The following is a 22,516-nucleotide window of genomic DNA, read 5'->3' as shown; positions in this document are numbered from 1 at the left end:
GTGGACACTGTATACTGGTGCAAATTTGCACCCACGAAAATTTCAAGTGTCTAGAACTTCAAAATTCCTTTCTTGAATTTGGCCATTTTTCTATGATAAAACTTAATTAAAAAATTTTTTTTAATCATTGCAATTTAATCATTGTAATTATTACCAAGGAAGTGTTAACCCTAAAAAGTCTCGCTGTAAGATTAATTCCATACGTTCATGGATGACATACAAAATTTTCGAAAAGTCCAAGTGCAAATTTACACCAGTGGGCTCACTACGGGCTAACTCGGTTCAAGTTCAATGGAGAAGCTCAGTTATCGCCGTTTTCTCCGACACGATTCAAATTCAGTTCAATTTTTTTTAGATAGTTTCGAGATAGGATAAACCGAGTTTAAACTCAAATTAACGTTGGAGAAATTGGGCATTACATAGACACTTTTCTCGAACTTTGTAAAGTCATAATTTGATGTAACTTTGTAAAAAATCAGAAAAATTGTATATTTTCACTCCTGTGATTATTTAGCGTGCTTCTCTATAATTATTCTCATCGCCTTGGCACTACGACACTCTGCTCATTCGCGGTGATGTTATCGCGCGAAAAATCGGAGCACACTGACGGCATACGTCTAGTACGGGTGGGGGTGAAAAATTCGAACGATAAAATAGCGAACTTTCACCCCCACCCTCTAGTACTTCTAGTTGTACGCTCGAAAGAAATTCATATAGAGTCAATCATCCTACGCAGTAATTGCTCTTCTGGACAGTCTACTATACCGGCCATGGAGGGCTTCCAATTTAATGACACAATACGCCGCTGATTCTTGGGCGGGTAGTTCGAAGCCCCCTGTGGATTTTCTTTTTTGCATTGGGTGGACATTTTCTCGCATTCCTCGAAGCTTTAATTAATTAAAAATATTAGCGCGGGCGTATAGTCCAGTTGGAATGCGTTTTAGATAAAGACGCGGAAGCAGCGCTAATTTATTTTGATTGGGATTTTTTGAAGAGGCTTTTTTGAAAAATAATTTTATTAGAAGAAACGCGTAACATTTCGTATCGAAATGAACGAAATTCCCTTCATTGGAATCGATCTTTCAACGAGAATTTTGTATTCTTATTGAGAAATCGTACCGTTGAATTGTTGAATTCGAATCTTGGGGTTCCTCCCTTTGTTTTTGTACTTGCTCCTTAATTTTGAGTTTTTCGAATTCGTTGGCGACGCTCTGTCATTGTACCGTTCCAATATGAGCTTTAGCAGCGTTCGAAATTCGACTGTATGCAACGCTGTGCACCGTTTTTGTTGTTTGAATAAAATATTTATTCGTGCATATCTCATAAAAATAGACTATAACAGAAACAAAATTATCGAGATAATTTCGTTGAAATTTTGTCTTCCTCTTCCCACAAGGGTTCGATGACGTTACACTTGACCGGTGGTTTGGGTAACGGCACCTTCGCCGGTAACGTTGTAGGCAAAAATTCTCCAGGCCAAAGATGGAAGGAGCCGAGATACATTAGACCAATTAACATTCGTCGGAGCAAAGGTACGAAATAAATCAAATAATTCTTTCGAGGTCGTGCTTTTTGAGGCCAAACGAAGATGAACCGTTCGTCACCTGCTGTGATTTTAAATTAATATCAGCGTGGATTCAATCGGAGCTTGTCATGCATTTTTATCTACTTCGAGTGATTCGACATACGGAATTCTTCAATTCAAGGAAGATCATGGGTTACTCGTGATTCAAAAAAGCAACTGAACTTTTTTGCTCTTTTCATAATCAAAGAAACGATTAAAATTTATTCTCCCAATTATTAAAATTATTTGTTGAAAATGATAAATTTTTAACACAATGATAGCAGTTAAAATACTTTCGTAGTAAAATCGTCCAGGCAAATGTGACAACAGCCATTTTCTATTAATATGCGTATGCATATCTATTTTTTAAACCAGATGGCTCATGGTGTTGTCAAACCTTCCACCGTTTATGTCGTTATTACTCGTTTACTTTAAATAAGTGTTTTCTTTTTCCATTCCCGAGTGATTTTCACCGGTAACAAGAGTTTCTTAAGACGTCATTGATATTTAAAAGCATCACATTTTCTTATTCTCGTTTTTGGCTCTTTAAAGTTGTGAGGATCCTATTTTATTAAATCAAAATCGTCGCACAGGAAGTGTGTTAAAGTTGGAATTTTCGATTTCCATTAGATTCTCGTGAACTTCCTTAATTCATTCGCTAATAATTTACCTGTTTTTCTTCGTATGTTAGACCATCTGACATTATAACGTTTTACGCCAGGTGGAGCGCTGAAAATTTTTCGATCAATTTTATTAGGCGTTTCGAAATTGGCTGACACTTCCATCGGAGTTGTTCCTTCGGTAGAAGCAGGATTCAAAATTGATTCAATTTTGATCGACGAGCAGGACATTTTGTTGTCGCATTGCGATTTCGTTTCTTTCGATTCTGTCTCAACGGGCGCACTGGCATTCATCGTGACGACTTTTTGAGCAAATTGAACACTTCCTTTAGTTGTTCTGAAGAAGATGAAAACGAGAATTACTTGGAATAGGTTGCTACAGCATTGAAAGTTTGATGAATGAGAATCATTTTCTTTTCAGTCTCAGACTTTATTTTTTGAGCCCGAAAGAGCCAAAAATCGATTAAAACTGTTACAGGGTTATCGTTGATTCATAAATTGTAAAATAATAGTGAGATGGCAATAATGCTGAAGAAATTATTCACCGGTCATGGTGACTGAGCACGTTCCGACTGAACCTATTAAAAGAATAATTTCCGATTTGAGCATCCTAACCTGAGCCCACTTCAGTCGAGACGAAATCGTAAATGATATCCCCTCCCTCCCCTTTTCCGGTTCTTAACGCTCTTTCTTGATTAATGCAAGTGTGAGTCATCCCAAGTAGCTAGTCATCCCACGGAGTTGCCGCTGTTGACACACGATGACTTGCGTTCTTGAAATTGAATTCTCAGAAAAGATAAAAAATTATGTTTCTTCTGTGACCATTTTCACACGTAACAGTGACAGTTGCTTGGAGCGATAGTAACAATATTTTCAGTTTCAAAATTCCATGTGTCATCCTATAATCTCTTGGAAAACCACTGAAATATAAAAAATAATAATCAGCTCAACAGTAATCTGTGAATACGAAAGAAATGGCGAAATCACCGAATACCAGTACGCCATAATGATTCCTTGAAATTTGCATAAACATAAATAAAGGTCACTCAAACTGTTTTAATCGAATCGGTTGGACGTTTTCAGAATACTCTTCGCGTCAAATCAACGTGGTTTCTTGCAAATGTAAGATAATTTCAACAGTTGATTATTTTCAGTGATCTTTGTGAAGGCCTTTTATTAACCGACTGAATATTAACGGTGCAGGAAGAAAATATTTTTTCTCTCCTGTTTTCGAGATTGAAATACTTATGGCGTTGTAAATGAAAATTAAGTGGATGAAAATTGGGTGCAACAGGTTCGAAGTCCGATGTCAAACTGAATAAACAGGGAGCTTCTTTCTTGGAGAATGCAGTTTTAAGGATCGAGGAACGTCGAGCAGATTTGGCGAATCGTCAGCATTGCTTGCGAGAAAAAATCACAGCGATGGAGCGATCGATACCCGCGCTCATGGCGTTCAACATGTGGAAATCGGGATCGAAGTGTAACGATCCGCCGATGTGCAAAATACGACAGATAATGAAAAAAATGTCACCGAATTCTGATCCAACGGAGAAACTGGTGGATGGTCTGAAGAATACTGTTGAGAGTCTGAAGACGGAAACGGGCGAATTGCACGTACGACACGATTGAATTCGACATACGACGAGCTCCGGTAAATCTCGGTTATCGAGATAAGGAAGATTTTTTTCCGATTTTTCCTCGCGTTCACTTGCAGGCTCAATGTTTTTGTTGAAGTCAAATAACCCTCGTTCATCGAACGCTATTCGAATGGAATTTCAGGCCCGGGGATTAACTTTATTTTCAACAGGACAAAATCATTGCTGCGGATATCAAACTCGAGGAGTCCGAAATGGAGTTGGAATCGCTTGAGTTAGAAAACAAAGAATTCGATGAAAGGCTGCAGAGCCTCCAAAAGGAATTGACGAGTAACAAAACTCCGAGTTTGCACTCCATACACTCCGAGGATCTCATTTGTCTAGCAAGGATTAGAGAACTGGGGGAGGAAGAAATGAATTTTAAAAATAGCATAAGAGAACTCGAGGAACGTGAAACAATATTCCAAGAACAAATCAATCGCATTCTCACATCGAGAGATTTTCAAAAATCCATGTCCACCGATCAGCCTAATGAAAGAAAAGTTCAAGAACTGAAAAACAAAACTCGTTCCAAAGGAAAAGAGGCTGTGAGTTCATATCGATCATAACGTTACTTCGACACGTTTGCGTAACTATTTTTTAGCAATGTCTGCGTTTCAGATTTCTTTTTTTCTGTAGTGACACAGCACTTTTAATCAATACATCTCGCGGAATTTCTGAATTTATGTGAAAACGTCTCTTATACGATCATATTTTTCTGTATATGATCGAACCAGGAACAAAGATTTGAATGGAAATTTATGCTTTACCTTGGCATATGTATATATCTGAATCCTTGAAGCACTATCTTTGCATTCTGAACTTTATTTTAAATGATAAAACTGGAGAGCAACTTAAATCTACTTGTGATCTTGTGTCTATTTTAAATAATTTGAAAGTAAAAAGAACCAAAATCTCTGCAAAAAATTTTTAAATTTAATAATAAACATTATGATCAATAAGGAGAAATCCGTTCCCAAGAAACCAGTTTCGAAACCGAGTACATCTGGTGCTAAAACCGTAGCGATAATGGAGCCTGCGAAGAAGGCTTTGACTCAACTAGAAACTAGCGCCAGAGAGGTTCGTACAAAATTGGAATTATGACATGGTAACGAAGTTTCGATGTTGCTGATCGTTTTTACTATCTTTTTGCAGAAATACTTAAAGTCACCAGCTGGAATGATTTCGGGGCTAACGATGTGTCACGACAAAACAACTTGTCCAGCCAGTTCGAAGCCTTCCGTTTCCAATAGGACTCCGGTACACCGAAACGCGCGAAATTCGTGCGGCGTGGTCCATCAAAAGTCGCATCCCTCGTCGATTTCCTCCCCGAAATCTTGCTGTTCCGCTCTGTCTACGAAATCTTCGGGATCGCAGAGACGCAGTTGTCTATCTTGTTGCAAAAATTCATCGAACCCTCGCAAGTCCTCGAGCAAATGGTACGGTCGGTCATCCGCGCCTCAATGGAAATGTTGCAAGGGAAAAGCTTGCTGTCAACTGTCTTTTGCCAAAAAATCGGGGGGTGCGATGTGTAAAAGGTGTCAAGGCTGGATCCCTCCGAGTCAGATTCGTACTGTTTCGAAAAATGCTCCCCCTTGCATGGGCAAATGTGCGGTAGACGAGTCCGAGACTGCTTGCAACTGTTCCAAACATTTGGAAAGTCTGGAGCATCGAGGACACGAAAATCTTAAAGCCTCGAGACTCAACGATCAGAGCGCCAGTGATGAAGAATATTCAGAGTGCTGCGACTGCGGTTGCAATGATTCTGACATTTCTACGGATTCTTGTGAATTCTGAATGTACGATAACATCGGAAAACTGCACGATGACTTCATCCGGGAATGAATTGACTTATTACTATGCAGACACTGGATCGAGGCCATTGGAAATTGTTGCATCAGCGAAAAGTCCATTTAGAAAGAGTAGAATGCGACTTGAATCATTTACTTTGAAAGCGCCACCACGATCGGCTGTTCACAATTGCTGTGATAACTCGTCGTTTAAGTTCGCCGCGATTTTAATTAGTCTATAAATCAGTGAGGGCTAATGTGCAGGAGATGAATTATGAACAACTTTCCACATCACCAAATCACATTTATTTATTTTATTAATAAGGAAAACAAGCATAATACTTTTCTTCGATGTCTGTATCGCTGAGTTTTAGAACTTTTCAGAACTCGAAGTCTTCTCCGAATGGATAGTACTTGTGTTTCACACAGCTGTGTACAAGAAAAAGATAATGGGTCAAAGTCTGCTTGGATTTTTATGGCGATTAATGAAGAATGAAATAAAAACTGATGTACTTTTGGTACCTGGACATGCTGCAAATTCTACCTCTGCAGTCAAAGGTATGAATTTGTTGTACATCCTCAGGTGAAAGTTTGAAATCTAATATGTCGAAGTTCTCTTGAATTCGATTTTTTGAGACAGATTTCGGTATCACGATGTGGCCTCGTTCGAGCTGCGATCAGTTTCATTGATTAATCAATTGGGGTAGTATGAGTGTGAAAAATTGACAAGATCTATGCTCAAGTTACGATTTCAAACCTGATAACGTAGGATGACCTGGGCAGGTGTTTTTTTGTACTTCGATGCGATCGATTTAATTTTACGATCTTCGAGTAGCAAAGCATCTTCCGGTTTGGCCCAGGGTCTGTCCGGCGAACCGAGAGGACTGTAAGCCGTTATCTTTATTTCTCTTGATGCACAGAACTCTGATAATTTCACTTGGGCCAAATAGGGATGGCATTCCACTTGATTGGTAACCGGTTTGATTCTGCAATTAGCGAGAAGTCGATCGATCTGTTTCGAATTAAAATTACTGATGCCAATGTTTTTGACCAAGCCCTTGTCGACGAGAGACTCCATCGCTTTCCAAGTGTCGACATAGTCAATGTCGCTCGTTTCGATTTCACCGCTTTCGGTAGCCGGGAATAATTCTTCTCCCTCTGAAACCAATAGAATTGGCTCGTTTTTATCCAAAATTGGCAGAGTAGAAATATTCGTTGAACATTTTGGTGCAGCATTTACTTGGCAGCTCTTGCAATTCCGGAGCTTCGAGCAACCAACCTTTGAATGCGAACGGCCAATGTATGAGGTAAAGATCAAGATATTCCAAGCAAAGATCCTTAAGGGTGTTTTTCAAAGCAGGCTCAACGACCTCCGGTCGATGCTTCGTATTCCAAAGTTTGCTCGTGATGAAGATATCCGAACGTTTAATCGCACCGGCTTTTATTTTAGCTGACAGGGCTGCACCGATTTCCTTCTCGTTGCCGTAAACCGGGGCACAATCGATGTGCCTGTAGCCGATATCAATCGCCTCTTTTACCGCTTGCTCCACTTCCCCTGATTTTGACTGGAATACAAACGCTATTAGCCTACCATTTTTTAACTGCCCGAACATCATTCACTCAGTTATGAGAAGTACATCGAAAGAAAAGGCATTTTAGAATCTAACACGAATAGTTTTTTTCTCAATATGCCTGACGGTTGTGAGTGAAACTTCGATTGTGTGCAGTCAAATTATTGAAGGGCTACGAAAATGTCGAACACTTTGAGAATTCCGTGAAAATCTTTTCTGGAGAACGAAGTTTTAGAAAAAAATAGAGCGAACGAAAAAATATCATGGAGTTCGAGAAATGTACATTTAAATTAGATATCATTTGAGTATTTAGACTTTCGATTCGGTAGTGTTTGACAGGATATCTATTGTCATTATTGGCCTACTTTCCACGTGCCCAGGCCAAGGCTGGGCGTCTTATTTCCATTGTAAAATTGAACGAATGCCATTTCTCTGTCGCTAAAGTTGAATTGTCAAATTCTAGGAAACAAATAATCGAATTCGTTAACCGCTCGTGTCGGTATCAATGCGTTCGTATGCGCTGCGAAACTGTAAGTTGCGATCGTAACGAACGATATTAGGACACTGGGCACGTTATGAACGGTTATTCCTGTTTCTCTGCGTTCAAAAAATCCGTAATCCGTTTGATAAGTGTTAGATAAAATCTGCGTTCTCCGAGGCAAAAAACCAAAGCGAACGATTCAACGTTGTTATCTTGTTTTTGTCCACTGTCCATTGCGAGCATGACTGTGTGAATAAAGAACATTTTTTCCTCTGCAAATATCCATGAAACAACGGTCTCGCGATTCAGGGATAATTGCACCGATTAGTAGATATGTGTGTGCTATACGATGGTGATTAGATATCTGAGCCACAGACCTTTTTATTATGGAATAGCAAAGAACTCGCAAACTGTATCATGATTGAGTTGATTTTTTCCCAGATCTATTTATTTAGCTTCATATTGAACATCGATATTCTAAGATGATTCAACCACTCGAGCTATGTGATAAGACACACGCCATTCCTTTGTGCATGGAAAAATGATTTTTCAAAAATTTCACTTTTATAAACTGTTATCGAGATTTTCTGAGGGAGATCGTTTTTTGTGAGGCGTCGACCCATGAATACAGCACGAAAATTCCGATATTGTGGATTATTTTTCGGAGCATTTGTTAGCATAATTTCATGATACTCTATGCAATTTTCGGTGCAATTGCTCTTCCGATGTTCTTCTTGTTCCTGGAAATTTCACTGAGTATTGACAGTAGTATAAGAACCCTTGAATATCGATTGAGTAATTTCGTTTCCTTCGTTTTTTGACCCCAACGATACGCAGTTTGTGGACAGATGAAGCAGCACAAAAATTATTTCACGTTGAGCTTGAAAGAATACGGAAATTAGCAAAATATTGAAATCGGGAAAGTGCTCGGATGTACAGCGACAGTGTCGCTCATGATTCTATTGAGCTAATAGCGAACAGAAAATTATTAACAATAAGACACAGATTAAAATTCTTTTCTTGCCAGTCATTCAGCAATCGATCATGAAACAAAAGATGATAAATTCCTTCATTTTGAGCAATTGCATACTTTTCATGTTGTTGATTTGAAGTTTGGAAGAACCTTGCTATCGAAGTTGAATTTCTCTGACGTAATGTGATCGATGCCGTTGTGCAATCATAAATTGTTTTTCTTTTCAACATTTATTAATCAGAAAGGAGTAATACATAGAAGATAAAAGAATAAAAATGTTGAGTCAGCGATTGCTTTGGTTTAATTCTATCGATCTGGAAAATTCACCGAGTGCTTTAGAACGACGGTTCCTCACTTGATTCAAAAACTTCAGAATTCAACGTCCTTTCCAAATGGATAGTACTTGTGTGCAGCCACGCTATGGAAGAAGATTTGGTAGTAAGAATTCTTTAGATTCAAAACCCATTGGAAGAGTGAAAGGAAGTTTTCATATATACTTTTTGAATTTCGACCAGTTGCCAGTCCTCCGGTTGCAGTCAAGGCTATTAATTTGCTGTACATCCTCTGGTGAAAGTTTGAAATCTAAGATGTCGAAGTTCTCTTGAACTCGATTTTTTGAGACAGATTTCGGTATCACGATGTGGCCTCGTTCGAGCTACGATCAGTTTCATTGATTAATCAATTGGGGTAGTATGAGTGTGAAAAATGGACAAGAGCTATGCTCAAGTTACGATTTCAAACCTGATAACGTAGGACGACCTGGGCAGGTGTTTTTTTGTACTTCGATGCGATCGATTTAATTTTACGATCTTCTAGAAGCAAAGCATCTTCCGGATGGGTCCGAGGTTTATACGGTGAGCTAAGAGGACTGAAAGCCGTTATCGTTATTCCTCTTGATGCACAGAACTCTGATAATCCTATTTGGGCCAAATAGGGGTGACATTCAACTTGATTGGTAACCGGTTTGATTCTGCAATTAGCGAGAAGTCGATCGATCTGTTTCGAATTAAAATTACTGATGCCAATGTTTTTGACCAAGCCCTTGTCGACGAGAGACTCCATCGCTTTCCAAGTGTCGACATAGTCAATGTCGCTCGTTTCAATTTCACCGCTTTTGTCAGCAGGATATACTTCTTCACTCTCTTAAACCAAAAACCTCTTTTTCTTAGAATTTTTCAACTTGGAAACGAAGCTTAAACTTCTTTTTTTTAAATGCTTTAACACACAAACAATTTAATACACAAAAGGTCCGATTAAAAATTACCTTTGAATGCGAACGGCCAATGCATCAGGTACAGATCGAGATAATCTAATGCGAGATCTTTGAGAGTGCCCATTAAAGCAGGCTCAACGAGTTCCGGTCGATGTTTCGTGTTCCAAAGCTTACTCGTAATGAAGATATCTGAACGTTCAACTACACCTCTTTCAAATATCCCTACCAGTGCTCCACCAATTTCCCTCTCATTACCATAAGCCGGTGAACAATCGATGTGTCTGTAGCCAACATTGATCGCGTCTTTGACGGCTTGCTCCACTTCCCCCGATTTTGACTACAATACAATTGTTTCAATTTTTTAAAGATTTTTCTTTGAAGGGTGCCAATGGAAAATATGATATCAAGAGAATATGCTGACGAATGAATACACGTTTTTTGATCGAATCGCTCATTTATTTTGACTGAGAACACTATACGAATACACAAGGGCTAATTGAATAGCTCAGTTTTTCGGTTTTTTTAGTCAGGAAATAGGAGAAATTGGAGTAATTCCGATCGCCCAAGGGAAATTGATTAATAACGAACCATATGATGAAATTACAAAAAAAAAAATTTCGATGTATTTTACTTTTTGATATTTACGACTTGCGATGTAAATTTTAACTGATAAATCAAAAAAATGCTAGATATTTAGCAAAGAACAACACTCCGTGAATTCGGATTTACCCCGAACCTCCGGGGTAAGTCCGGACAGCTCTTGCGATAAATCGATATTGCATTAGAAATTGTTACACATATTGCAAACAAATTTTCGACTCGTACTTTCGCTTGCGCAACTTTGAGAGCCCACATTTCATACTCGATTCACATAATCCAGTCTTCGGATCGTGGATCTTCATATTTTTCAAAACAAAAATAACTTTTTTGTTTTCACATCGTCCACTGCTTTATTTATGCACTCAATATCATAAGTTGATGTTTTCTTTCATATGTATTTACGAGGTACCTGAAATTTGAGAAATCAATTGATATAGAGTAGGAGCAGAACGTCCCGAATTCCTCTAAAAAGCCATTCGGAATTACTCCAAACTGCGAAATTTCACGAGTTTATTAATAGTTAAAAAACGGTGGAAAAAACCAAAGTTTGAACTGCGTTTGTAATACTGATATAGAACTGGGATATTAAATTTATTTTCTCAATAACATTGAAACCGTTTATTCTGTAGTTTCATCAATTCATTTTATACGCAAAAATTACATCGAATGTACGAAGGTTTACCATCGGTTCTACCTCGACGAAAATATGAATTCACGTCTCGTTTAAGATGAGCTTATTAAACATCCTCGATATTTGGTTCTAATGAATTTTTGTGTTTACGTAGATAAGTTGTTATTGATAGAGGAGCACGCAATAAAGGTGATAAAATCCTAAACTCGTTCTCCTGAACTCGTTTTATCGATGAAAAGACCTCCCTCGAGCGTCACTATTGACTTAAAACTAAAAAATGATGACCAGAAACCCTTCGCCTTAATTCTAATTTATATCCGAATTGTAGAACCTTGAAAGTAGATTCATCTGCCTACGTCGTTACTGTTTCGATTCTGTCACTTCCAATTTATCAACTTCTCATTCAAGATGTTTTTCAAAGATTATTTCCTTCAGTTATTCTTGTCTCTGGGGCCTAAGAATACGTTACAATTTCCATACGCTACACGTCTTGCCGTGCATGGTTGAACATTGTCTTTTCATTATGTGGCTCCAAGATGCTGCAGCGTCTGCGACCTCAGCTGATGTATCTTCTTGTCTTCTGAGTAGTAGGAGCCTGAAATTGTTTTTCTCAATTTGCCTTTTTAATTTCGTCAAATTTTGGATGGAAAATTTATTCACATTTTTTCTTCTCTTCGACTTTTCTCATTTTTCTTTCACTTCTTCCTAGTGTTGTGTCCACGGAAACCGTCACTTGGAGACGAGTTATCGAGAACGAGTATTTCGGGGATTGAGGTCAAAACGAGGTTAAGATTCAACTGAATACTTATCAAACGAGTCAACGAAAAATTCATTTATAGCACCATATGACATAAAACCGGGTTTAGGTCATACGGGCTATAAAATAGTATACGATACTCGTGAATTAAGCTGCTCTATTATAGCACGGCGTTTAGCACCCTCGCTATACGCTCGGGCGCTAACTTCACGCCGTGCAATAATAGGCAGCTTAAGTCACACATATCGTAATTTACTATTGAGAATAAATCGCAACTAAATTTGCTTCAAGACCATGGAATTCAGGTTCATCGCGTCCCTCAGTTGTTCGGTTCATTTCTTCCATCATGCACCTGCTGAATTAAACCTCCAATGGGAAATCTTTGCCATTTTGAAATTAACAATTTCTACACATCGGCTCTAATTTTATTGGTGCGAAATCGGGGCCAAGCGTAAAGCTCCTTCAGTTCTTTTCTCTCATAAAAGAGTTTTTCGCTGTCTCTCGAATCCTTGGTTATCAAGAATCGCATCAATTGTTTCCATACATTTGTTGATCTTTCTCAACATTTATAATCGAACCACTGCTCGCTTTGTTTTTCGATTCCCTCCAATTCCCTCATCTTTTTTCATCATTTCCACCAAGTATCTTGATTCACGTTCCGGTGTTACTCTATCCATTTCCTCAGACCACAATTCTTGTAGTCAAAGTCGATATTGTACGATTCTGTCCTCCTTTAATTTCCTGAATCCTCCACCTTCATTCCAACCCGGATTTCTTAGAATTTCCACAAAGTACCTTGATATCCTTTCGGGTCTCGCTCTATCAAAGTCTTCTAGTTGCCAGAGTTCTAGCTCCCCAGAGTTCAACCTCCAACGGCAAATGGTCGGATTCGATTCTCATAATTTCTGAACGGGCAAAGTCTGCTCTTCTCCTTCTTTGAATATGACGTAGTGCAGTACCGAGGAACCTGTTTTACCGACATACGTCAATTTGCCACCCTCGTCGTCGCTGGTTCTTCCGTTGAGTGTATCGTCAGCCCGAAGTCTCTGCACATCTTCGGTAAGTTTTTACCTTCTCCATTCCAATGTTGATCCTCTGATTTTCGGTCCCAACTCCCCGTTCTTGCTGTGTGCTGTATACTTTCCTTGTTCCTTCCCGATTCTCGCATCCAGTCTCCCACGATGATCAGCTTGACCTCGTCGCATATTGCCTCCAGTATATTAGACGATCCAGGGATTCTCTTATTGTTTTCACTCCCACATTGTTGTACACCGTTATTTCGCTCTTTCATGATTTCTAATTGCTGGCTGAGCTGTCCAGTTGTATCGAGTACTCAAGGAGATCTAATGGTTTTCTCTGATTTGTACTTTTCCAGCCGCGTCTCTTGTAGGATTATTGTTTTAAAATTCTCCAGGTAAACTTGGATTATGAGCGCTTCTGTTTCTCACTTTTTGGAAGCTTTGCTAGTTTGCTATTTCCACAGAGGTCTCCGTTAAAGAAGAAAAGTTCAAAGTATACGTCGGTGGAAAAAAATCTTGAAAGAAACGCTCCTGTTATGGGCCCAAATTTATTTTTATTTTTGTGCAGTATTGAAGTATTGAAAATGATATAAATACTTTGTGCAATGGCAATGTAAGTACCCGTGGTTGAAAGATTTTGGATTATTATTCATATTTTCAAGAACTTTTCGAAAAAGAAAGCTTTAAAAATCGATAAAATTAGGAAAAAACATCTCAAACTGATCGCTGAATGCATCCAGTTATTGATTTTTTTTTAATTCACCCTTCACCGACATTACGATAGAATGGAGGAAAAAAAATTATTCGAATTTGAAGTTTATAACGTTGTAAATGTTGAAAATTTTCATTAGACGTAGCATGTTCATCGAATTTTGAAAAAAAATCATTTATATAAGTACAGAGAACAAGTTTCCGTGAATCAACAATTTTTGTTCTATCACGGTTCCTTTCTGCTTAATCTACAAAATGTTCATTCCCATCGAGGGTGATTACTATTGTCATAATTTTCAACTTACGTTGTACGTGCCCAGGCCAAGACTGGGCACTTTATTTCCATTGTAAAATTGGACAAATGCCATGTTCTTAGTGGCTTAATTGGCAAATTCTTCGATGGAAAAAGCAGAATATTCTTTAGCTGGTAATTTCGTTAGTGAATTATGTCCCTTAAATTGCGATGCGATACGCAACGAACGAGGCGATCGTAACGATGTTTGGAGATTGACTGAGTCGTTGATTGTCTTTCCTGGATTATAGTCGGTTGAACAACGTACACCCCACTTGAAAGATAGATAAAACGTTCGATTTATACGAGACGAAGAGCGGGACGAACTTTCATATTCACTATCTTACCCTAGCACCTTGCTCATTGCGGATATTACGGCATCAATTAGTAACGTCAATATTATCGCTCCTCTGTGATAGCACAGTCGATTTATCTTGGCAATAATTTTTCTCCTTTTTTTCATTTGGAGATCGTTCATTCGAATTTTTATTGAGCCCTATTAATAGATTCTAAAAGAGATTGATTGTCGCAAATTTGCTTGGTCATACACTCGTGAACACAAGCACACATTCACCGTTGAGCGTTAAATAAATAAATAAATGATTTCAGTGTAAGAAAATTTGAATTTCGAAAGGAGACGATTTTGAAGGTGTCGTCGCGTTGACAACCCGCTTTGTCCATCAATAAAATTAAAGAAAATTACGTAACTTTCGACAGACTCCCACGTATATTTGAAGAGAATTTTTTCATAAAAACATTCAACTTGTTATCCCTTCCGGAAAATATTCATCGAACAACGGCCTCGGTTCAAAGCTAATTGGACATAGCAAATTTGCGCTAAGCTGATAAAATCATTGATTCATGCAACGGTCGTTAAATTTTATGATGTAACTGTGATCATTTGCTTCAGAATGTTCCATGACTCAGTAAAGTATACAAATTTCAGCTCCACAGTCGCAATGCTGTAATCCCATTGAAAAACTGACTTTCCAAAAACAGTAAAAAATAATTGTCTTCATTTGGAGCATGAAATTCTCATTATTTCTCATGATGAAATTTAGTATGAAAATCAATAAAAATGAAACTCGAACTGTATGGTTTTGTGGGAAATTTATTTCTCGTTACAACGCTGTGTGAAAAATCGTTCGAGATTAATTCGAGACGCGATTGCCGGAAAACGAAATACACAATGCAATTAACGAGTGACTTAGAATGAAAACTTGATAAATTGACGAGTTGTCCTTTGGTTTTTAGAAGGGAATGTGGAATGGGTAGTATGCGCTGGATTCGGACCTGAAAATAAAAAACCAAGAGATAAGAATGCTATTTATAGCGAATGAATGGATTTCTATTTCTTCTGAATAATCAAAGAATGAATTGTTTATAATGAGAGCATGTTTATTTACCCAGTCATCGGGCAAATTCTTCCATTGCAATCAAAAGTGTCGATGTAAGCGATATCATCCGCAGTCAGCTTGAAGTTGAAAATATCAGAATTTTCAGCGATTCGAGATTTCGTTACGGATTTCGGAATAACGACGTGGCCGCGGTCAAGCTTGAAATTAATGAAAAGCCAAATGTAAATGAAATGTAAATGGAATGAAAATAACGAAAAATTGGGAGATTTACTTCGAAATTTTTCGATTTCGGAGGCTTACCTGATAGCGCAGAAGCACCTGAGCGCCAGATTTACCGTATTTTTTCGCGAGTTCGACTAACTTTGGGTCATCGAGTAGTTTCGGATCGTCAGGCTTCGCCCACGGTCTGTCTGGTGAACCCAGAGGACTGTACGCAGTGATAACGATCTGACGGGCTTTGCAGAATTCCGAAAGCTTCTTCTGGTTCAAGTACGGATGACATTCAATCTGGAATGATGAAATATAAAACCTTCAGTCGAAGTAGAAGAGGTTGTTCGATGGTTTTGTGGAAACAAGCCAATTCTATACGAAAATTTTTATTCGAAGATCTCACATTTGTCGTTTACATTGTTCAACCAATCGATTTTGTTCTCCAGTTGTATAGGCATTGCGAACATTAATTTGGACTGAACATTGGAGAAAAATTCTTTCGTATTACAATTTGCAAGACTGTAACAGTGCTTATTTCGCTGACGATAGTGAATTCGATATGAAAATGTACACACGCATATTCCATAGTTCACGTACCTGATTCGTGACAGGTTTGACGGTGCAGTTTTTCAGCAGTCTTTCGATCTGTTCGGAATTGAAGTTGCTAACGCCGATATTTTTAGTCAGGCCTTTTTTAAGGACTTCTTCCATTCCCTTCCAGGCGTCGAGGTAGTCGGTGTTGCTCAGGAGAGGGCTGTCGTCGGGATTCTTTGGGAAGAGATCGTCGCCTTCTTTGTAAGCTATCGGCCAATGAATGAGATAAAGGTCGAGATATTGTAAGCCAAGATTTTTCAAGGTTTGCTCGATTGCGTGTGGCACAAGTTCAGCTTTGTGGTAAGTGTTCCAAAGCTTGCTCGTTATGAACAAATCCTCCCGTTTCACGACTCCCTCCGCTATTTTCGTTTTTATCGCCTCCCCAACTTCCTTCTCGTTTCCGTAAACGTGAGCGCAGTCAATGTGACGGTAGCCGATGTCGATCGCGTCTTTCACGGCTTGTGTGACTTCGCCGGGTTTTGACTGTACGGGAAAATGGAAAAATGAGTGAAGCAGTTTTTTAAAAACATGGAAAATGCTCGTTTCAGTTTTTAGATCGTTTTACAGGCTTTTTTATTGTTGTTGGTATGTTAAGGTCGAACAACTAGCGCCACTGGTTACGAGGATTGAATATTCGTGTAATACCAAAGCTCGTGAGTCCGCTGATGTACCGTTGATCGTTGCACAATTCACGACAAAGTGCATCTCACGTGCACAAATGATTGAGGAAATTAAAAATCTTTCGAGGACGGTGCATTGCGATTTATTTTCATGTAAATTTGAAAGATCACGTTGTTGGCCTTTTTCGTCGACGATTATAGTTCTAATTCATGGAATTTCGCATAGTGAAAAATACCTGACGATATTTTTAACTTACTCAGTAGTATTTGATCGAAGCTGAAAGCTCAATAAGCTAGAGAACATTTGCAAAGTCGTTGAAAAGTTTTATTCTCGAATGGTTTTCTCCGTCTGCGAGAAGCTTGTTTCTCATTTGAGTAGAATTTTTTAAAGCTTCGATGATATACTTGGATTTTCGTTATCATCGCATGATATCTGATATAAAAATACATTGGCTGCGAGGTCGTAAAATGCTGCTGTGATAAACTTTGATCTCGAAAACGTCGAAAATCACTTCGTCTATTTTCTCTTTGCTATTTTTGACGAGTCAAATATTTTCCTATGATTTTCTAAGTGAACAAAAAAACACACATTTCAATCACGAACACGTGCGTGCGATAAAGCATAATCAATAGAGATAAGCAATCCGGAGCTACCTGCGAAATACTCAAAAATTCAGATTTCTGTAAATAACCGTAATCTATGCTTTACAAATTTCAAAACTTACTTTGTATTTTATCATACTCCAATAATCACGAAATTATTTTTAGTGAGTGATCTCCAAATTACGTGAATCACTTCGAAACTGAATAGAAAATCATTGAAATATTAGGCCGCTCACAGCCGCGATAAGAATACGTTGGGAGCTGTAGTCAGCGAGTGAAAACATAACCAAAAAATATTCGACGTACTTTGACATAAACCATCAAATACCTTCCACGTTCCCAAGCCAAAGCTAGGTATCTCGTTGCCATTGTAGAATTTAATTTTAGGCACGTTCAGTGACATTTTGAAGTTGAATTTAGTCTCTAACCACACACGATTGAAGACAAGAGCGTGACGAAGGAATAAAGTCTGAATTGATATTCACGATTTAACTTTTGTCCACAAATGTTAATCTTTACGCTTATAAATCTGTATTATTGGATTAGAAACTGGCAGAGCTGTACCCTTCCAAACAACGTTCAGTCAGTAACTGGAGAGTGGTCAAATTATTCACGAGGTTTTTATAAGCAAGAGCCGGCAACATCGAATCTCGTTTTTTCACGCTAAACCCAACCAACAAGACTCGGCGCATGCGTTCACATGGTCCATTGTATGGGTGAGACAAATCACGTGCATGAGACTCCTCAAATCCGAAGCGAGGAGAGCGGCACTGTTATCTCAAAATTATGCCGGTACGTCGCCTGCGTTTCTAATTAACGATGTATGCTACAAAGTCTAAATAATTAGAAATTGATCAAATTTGGTGATAATGTTCTTCAACATCAAGTGTGAAAACATAATTTTTTTCAAAATTTTGTTCTGCTTAGTTATCGAGTAATTACGTATTAAAGCAGATTTCTTATGCTCGGAATGTATATACCTACATATATGGAAACGCTATGCTTATAGACGTGAACTTTAATGATCAATTGCTCGATAACTGTGTAGTGTACTCGATAACGTTCACCATCGCAGAAATGAATTAGATAACGCAACATGGCATTTGAAAACATTGTTATCAAATATACATTTGAATGCAAATTCAGGCTAAACGAATCCTATGTTGCAAACGAAAATGTCCTCTCTAGTGAAAGGAGAAGCGTTTGTAAGTCATACGTTTTTAAGGTAGTTCATGCACGAAACGATTTTTTTAAGAAAGTCCTGAAATTTACACAGAGTTTAAATGGACGCGTTCTTCTTATTGGTTAATGAGATAAATGTCTTTAAATATGAATAAAATATTATGCATAAACAATCGTTTATCTTTCCATATAACGAATGAACGCTTCTTACGAAGTTTATGGAAAAGTACACAATGACAATGAAGTCTATAAAATAAAAGTTTGGAAAAACATTCGAGACGATTGTCTCACTAGTAATATAGATATTATTCGTTAAAGATTGAATGAAATTGATAATGAGCACTCGTATAACCTCTCATTTGCTTATTCCTGTCATAGCCTTTTGTCTTTTTATTAGTATACTTTTTTCTTGATCCATTTCCCTTTGTGTTTTCCTTTTGCGCTCTTTGAAGCAATTTTTTAGATAAAAAAACTATAGTATTTTCGTCAGGGACGAATGAAATTTTAGGATGAGTCCGTGACGAATCCCCCTTCAATTCAAGTCTTGTAATTTCATTCGCCAAAAAATAAGTTGAAAAAATATATTTACAATGTCGAATTAATAACGCTGACATTAATTCAAAGTGATAATATCTTTAATTAGGAAGTAAAAATCGATCCAATTCAGTAATCCATAAAACACGATCCTCGGGCATGATCTACCTTAATGAAAACTCGTCACTTCCAATAAAACATGTTACAAGATATTCCTCCAAACTGGAGGATTAAAGACAACAAAAATTGTGAGATCCTCATTCGACGTTGAATTTCCTTTACAGACACGTTTATGTGCATCAACATGTGTATAAGTATATGCGGACATACATTTGTAGCCGTTGCGTACATTACAAGTATACATAATTATGATCAAGTGGCCTTGTCCATGAATCGCTCACAACAACGGTATACACTCACGCATATATATATCGGTAGACCGACTGATGTTGAGCCACTCGTAACTGGATGGTGGCAAATAATCCGGTGAGAACGATTTCTGACCCTCTGACTGCGACAGTCGTGGAAAATTACTCAGTCGGTTAGTCCAAGAACTAGCACTTACAGTATAGCTATACAACTGAGATACACAGTTAGGAGACTCTTGCGTGTGGGTGGGTGTGGGTGTGTGCATGAATGGGTAAGAATGAAAGGGGCGGTAAGATCTTGCAAAAAGCACACTGATATTTTAGACGGAAGGGATTCATTCGGGGTTCTTGGGGTCGTGTAAGTGGACAATTTCGATGTACTAATTTCGAACCGAGTCTGGCCCTTGGTTCGAACTATTTAAATTTTTATTGATTTGTTGTTGAAAACGTTGCGATGTTTTGTTCCACTTGTCAAACGGGTTTTCAATTTTGCGATCAGTACTGTAGCGGATAATAGTATTAGATGAATAATGTTTTTCGAAAGTCTGCTCGACGTCGTAATAGAATTCGAAGGTCACAGAGCGTGAGCTCGGAAGGAAATAAAAACTTCGTTCTCGAATCTTCTATTGACTCCTCGAGGTCGCGAATTAAGGAAACGTTAACATTCCAAACTTTCTGGTCTTCCGTGATCCACAGATTGCAATGTTTAGAAATAATAATAATACAATTGCCTCATTAAAATTCCGTTTGGCAATGAGTGAATCAACGTGTAATCAACGAATTCTCGCGATACACATGCTCATCGTGTTAACAGGATTTCCTGTACGTGATGTGGATCTGAGCTCAAAATAATCATTATTAGACGAACGAAAATAAAAAATATTGTTACTCAATCGTTGATACAATGATACCAATGTCATTTCACAAAATCATAGCGCTGCGTTCGTCTTGGAACGTGATAGGAAAAAATAGTTAAGCCGTTTTGTTTTTGGGGCACGATGCAAGGCACATCTTTGTGAGAACTCCGGAACCCGAACTCCGCGAAAGCTTTAACTCATCTTGAGAACAACAGTGGAGACTGCATTGCCTGACAGTGATGAACGTATTTCTCAATGCACTTTGTCTCTCAGAGCCGTGACTTGACTCGTATGAAAACATGTTTGTTGAGGTTGATTTTTCATCTGAATCACACGATTCACGCGTTTTCTTTGATGTAATATCCAAAAACCCATTCGATCAAGTATCGGATGAAGCTCATGATTATCCTCGAAAATATGTAGATCGCGTGGATGACTGGCAACCAGAGCCAACCGTAGCACAGGGGACAGTGAAATTTTTTGCAAACGTGATTAATCGTGATGTCTTTACCAATGGAAAATCGTGAATTTCTGGACGAGCGGCGCTTCCAGGATGTCAAATCGGCAACGGGCGACCGTCCGATTTCTTTATGGTCGATCGATGATCCCAACCCATTTTTCAAGGCAATCATATTTTCATTGGTCCAATGCCTGTGTGGCTCTGCCAGGGCGATTATCCGCACCTTTCTAGGGTACTCGATCGGCAATGCGAAGTCGATGATCGATCGGTTGCAGTACTTTTTTCGGATTGGTCGATCCGAGACGAATGAAATGTTATCGTTTCTCCGAAAAATTGTTCGACTTCTAGCTCTAGTACGAAATATCATGGATTTTATGACTCGCAGAATGGCCAACCTGAGGTCGCTCTTACGTAAGAATTTTCGAGACACACCACCATCGGCGCTCGTCGATCCCGTGGTGAAAATCACCTCGTTCGAGTACTTTATTTTAATCCAAGAAATGAGAAACGAATTGACGAGTTTTTTCTCGAAAATCAACAAATTTTCGAGGTCCTTGCGTAACGTGTTCATGCTACCGGGACTGAGTACCTTTTCGAATCTTTGGACATTCGGTCGATGATCGATGTTGAGAACGATGCAACCGATCATCGTGAAAACCAGGTCCATCGCGTGCATCATCATTGCGCGTTGATCGGGCTTCGAATTTTTCGGAGTTTCGTCGAACCAGTTCCACTCTTCGATCGGAAACATGGTCATTCTACTAACGATATTTTTATTCCGAAGCACGTTTTCTCAACCTAAATTATTTTCGCCACACTTTAACTCGCACTTATTTATCGAGACATCATCGCTTGCCAGCTTTTCTCACTACTTCTGATCTTTTCATCTTCACTGATATTAAAAATTCTTACTCCCTCAGAGTTCGGGTTATCCCGACAAATGTGTTAATTTGTCTCAAACACAAAAAAACGTACGGTTAAGTTTGATTGTTTGACACAACAACAAAAAAATGGCGCACATGCATAATCGATGGTGCTGAATATCGATTAGAATCAATCGAGAACTTCTTTATTCTACTGTCATTTTATTTCCGTTTTTATTTATGGTGAGCGCAGGGGGAATGAGGCAATGCTCGGAACCGCAGGGATACTCTCGGAAATTATAAATAAACTGATATTTGAACAATATGAAAAAAACATTTATTCTGACCTTGAACAATTCTTCGAAAATTACACATTGTTGTTGAGTCTCATAATATTTTTTGATTTCGTAACCTTTTCAAGTGTTCGTGTTCAGGCATCGTTTTTACTGAAGCAGAAGGCTGCTTCAGTATTTTGTTGAACGTAGACGAAAGTTTTGTGAGTCCGAATCCTAATATGGCTCGAGAGTTTCGTGCTCGCTTGACTATATATACAATGGAAAGTACCATGAAGGGATTGAAACATTCCATGGACGTTGTGACTAATAAATATCCATCCGGGCAGCGAGAAGGAGAAATTGTCTGCTGTGCAAATTTTATCATGTGAAAGAGAAGGAAAGATAAAGACCGAGGGAGAAAGAAAAATGCGAAAGAGAGCAAAACCGCAGGAGAGGGAGGGAGCAAGAAAAAGTCGGAGAGAAAGAAAGAGAGAGGGAGTTGGCTACCCAATTTCAGTCGATTAGACTTTGATTGAATGAATGATGCTTGAAGGGTGGTTATTCCTCTGCCTACGCGGTAGGGTTATATCGCGTGGCTTTACCATCTATTATCAAAACGTATATTTACAATAATTTATCAAAAGTGCACGAATGTTTACAGAAAAAAATTAATTCTCGTACGTGATTCGTATGGTTTTATGGTTTTATCGATTGGACGATTTATCGATCGTCCTCA

General features: G+C 38.5%; 4 protein-coding genes across 7 annotated transcripts; 1 reads left to right on the top strand and 3 right to left on the bottom strand.

The window, feature by feature from the left end:
- Window positions 1-1,402: 1,402 nt before the first annotated feature.
- Window positions 1,403-5,800, top strand: LOC122419047 (uncharacterized). Its single transcript, XM_043433295.1, has 5 exons — window positions 1,403-1,532; window positions 3,479-3,798; window positions 3,992-4,366; window positions 4,782-4,898; window positions 4,974-5,800. Exons 1-5 carry the CDS (start codon window positions 1,403-1,405, stop codon window positions 5,613-5,615), a joined length of 1,584 nt encoding a protein of 527 aa, XP_043289230.1. The 3' UTR covers window positions 5,616-5,800.
- Window positions 5,801-5,891: 91 nt separating this feature from the next.
- LOC122419043 (aldo-keto reductase family 1 member B1-like) lies at window positions 5,892-7,747 on the bottom strand. Of its 4 annotated transcripts, none has more exons than XM_043433287.1 (5): window positions 7,545-7,747; window positions 6,849-7,173; window positions 6,366-6,766; window positions 6,122-6,279; window positions 5,892-6,037 (listed from the first exon to the last, which is right to left on the bottom strand). In XM_043433287.1, the coding sequence occupies exons 1-5, from the start codon at window positions 7,605-7,607 to the stop codon at window positions 5,989-5,991; spliced, it is 996 nt and encodes a 331-aa protein (XP_043289222.1). In that variant the 5' UTR covers window positions 7,608-7,747; the 3' UTR covers window positions 5,892-5,988. The 4 variants fall into 4 exon arrangements, with proteins under 4 accessions (XP_043289222.1, XP_043289223.1, XP_043289224.1 ...); XM_043433288.1 differs by having other exon boundaries at window positions 6,131-6,279; XM_043433289.1 differs by having other exon boundaries at window positions 6,888-7,173.
- A 1,108-nt stretch (window positions 7,748-8,855) lies between these two features.
- LOC122419044 (aldo-keto reductase family 1 member A1-like) lies at window positions 8,856-14,831 on the bottom strand. The gene is made up of 6 exons (XM_043433292.1): window positions 14,204-14,831; window positions 13,870-14,130; window positions 9,898-10,183; window positions 9,375-9,775; window positions 9,131-9,288; window positions 8,856-9,051 (listed from the first exon to the last, which is right to left on the bottom strand). The coding sequence occupies exons 2-6, from the start codon at window positions 13,930-13,932 to the stop codon at window positions 9,003-9,005; spliced, it is 957 nt and encodes a 318-aa protein (XP_043289227.1). The 5' UTR covers window positions 13,933-14,130; window positions 14,204-14,831; the 3' UTR covers window positions 8,856-9,002.
- Window positions 14,832-14,949: 118 nt separating this feature from the next.
- LOC122419045 (aldo-keto reductase family 1 member B1-like) lies at window positions 14,950-17,846 on the bottom strand. The gene is made up of 5 exons (XM_043433293.1): window positions 17,570-17,846; window positions 16,022-16,501; window positions 15,515-15,721; window positions 15,263-15,411; window positions 14,950-15,149 (listed from the first exon to the last, which is right to left on the bottom strand). The coding sequence occupies exons 1-5, from the start codon at window positions 17,642-17,644 to the stop codon at window positions 15,107-15,109; spliced, it is 954 nt and encodes a 317-aa protein (XP_043289228.1). The 5' UTR covers window positions 17,645-17,846; the 3' UTR covers window positions 14,950-15,106.
- Between the last annotated feature and the right edge of the window lie 4,670 nt (window positions 17,847-22,516).

The sequence above is a fragment of the Venturia canescens genome, chromosome 1 (genome assembly GCF_019457755.1).
Source record: "Venturia canescens isolate UGA chromosome 1, ASM1945775v1, whole genome shotgun sequence".
Classification (NCBI taxonomy): Eukaryota; Metazoa; Arthropoda; class Insecta; order Hymenoptera; family Ichneumonidae; genus Venturia; species Venturia canescens.
This window is presented reverse-complemented; position numbering and strand designations above follow the sequence as displayed.

Bases quoted from the DNA above. Each gene is read 5' to 3' on its own strand.
- LOC122419047 (XM_043433295.1), top strand. From the start codon at position 1,403: ATGACGTTACACTTGACCGGTGGTTTGGGTAACGGCACCTTCGCCGGT. The intron at 1,533-3,478 runs GTACGAAATAAA...TGGGTGCAACAG, and splicing joins TAACATTCGTCGGAGCAAAG to GTTCGAAGTCCGATGTCAAA. The intron at 4,899-4,973 runs GTTCGTACAAAA...ATCTTTTTGCAG, and splicing joins TAGAAACTAGCGCCAGAGAG to AAATACTTAAAGTCACCAGC.
- LOC122419043 (XM_043433287.1), bottom strand. From the start codon at position 7,607: ATGGCATTCGTTCAATTTTACAATGGAAATAAGACGCCCAGCCTTGGC. The intron at 7,174-7,544 runs GTAGGCCAATAA...TTTGTATTCCAG, and splicing joins TTGGCCTGGGCACGTGGAAA to TCAAAATCAGGGGAAGTGGA. The intron at 6,767-6,848 runs GTAAATGCTGCA...TATTGGTTTCAG, and splicing joins GGAATTGCAAGAGCTGCCAA to AGGGAGAAGAATTATTCCCG.
- LOC122419044 (XM_043433292.1), bottom strand. From the start codon at position 13,932: ATGGCATTTGTCCAATTTTACAATGGAAATAAAGTGCCCAGTCTTGGC. The intron at 9,289-9,374 runs GTTTGAAATCGT...AACTGATCGTAG, and splicing joins AGGTCGTCCTACGTTATCAG to CTCGAACGAGGCCACATCGT. The intron at 9,052-9,130 runs GTATATATGAAA...CTTCTTCCATAG, and splicing joins AACTGGTCGAAATTCAAAAA to CGTGGCTGCACACAAGTACT.
- LOC122419045 (XM_043433293.1), bottom strand. From the start codon at position 17,644: ATGTCACTGAACGTGCCTAAAATTAAATTCTACAATGGCAACGAGATA. The intron at 16,502-17,569 runs GTATTTGATGGT...TTTCCCGTACAG, and splicing joins TTGGCTTGGGAACGTGGAAG to TCAAAACCCGGCGAAGTCAC. The intron at 15,150-15,262 runs GTAAATAAACAT...TTTTATTTTCAG, and splicing joins AGAATTTGCCCGATGACTGG to GTCCGAATCCAGCGCATACT.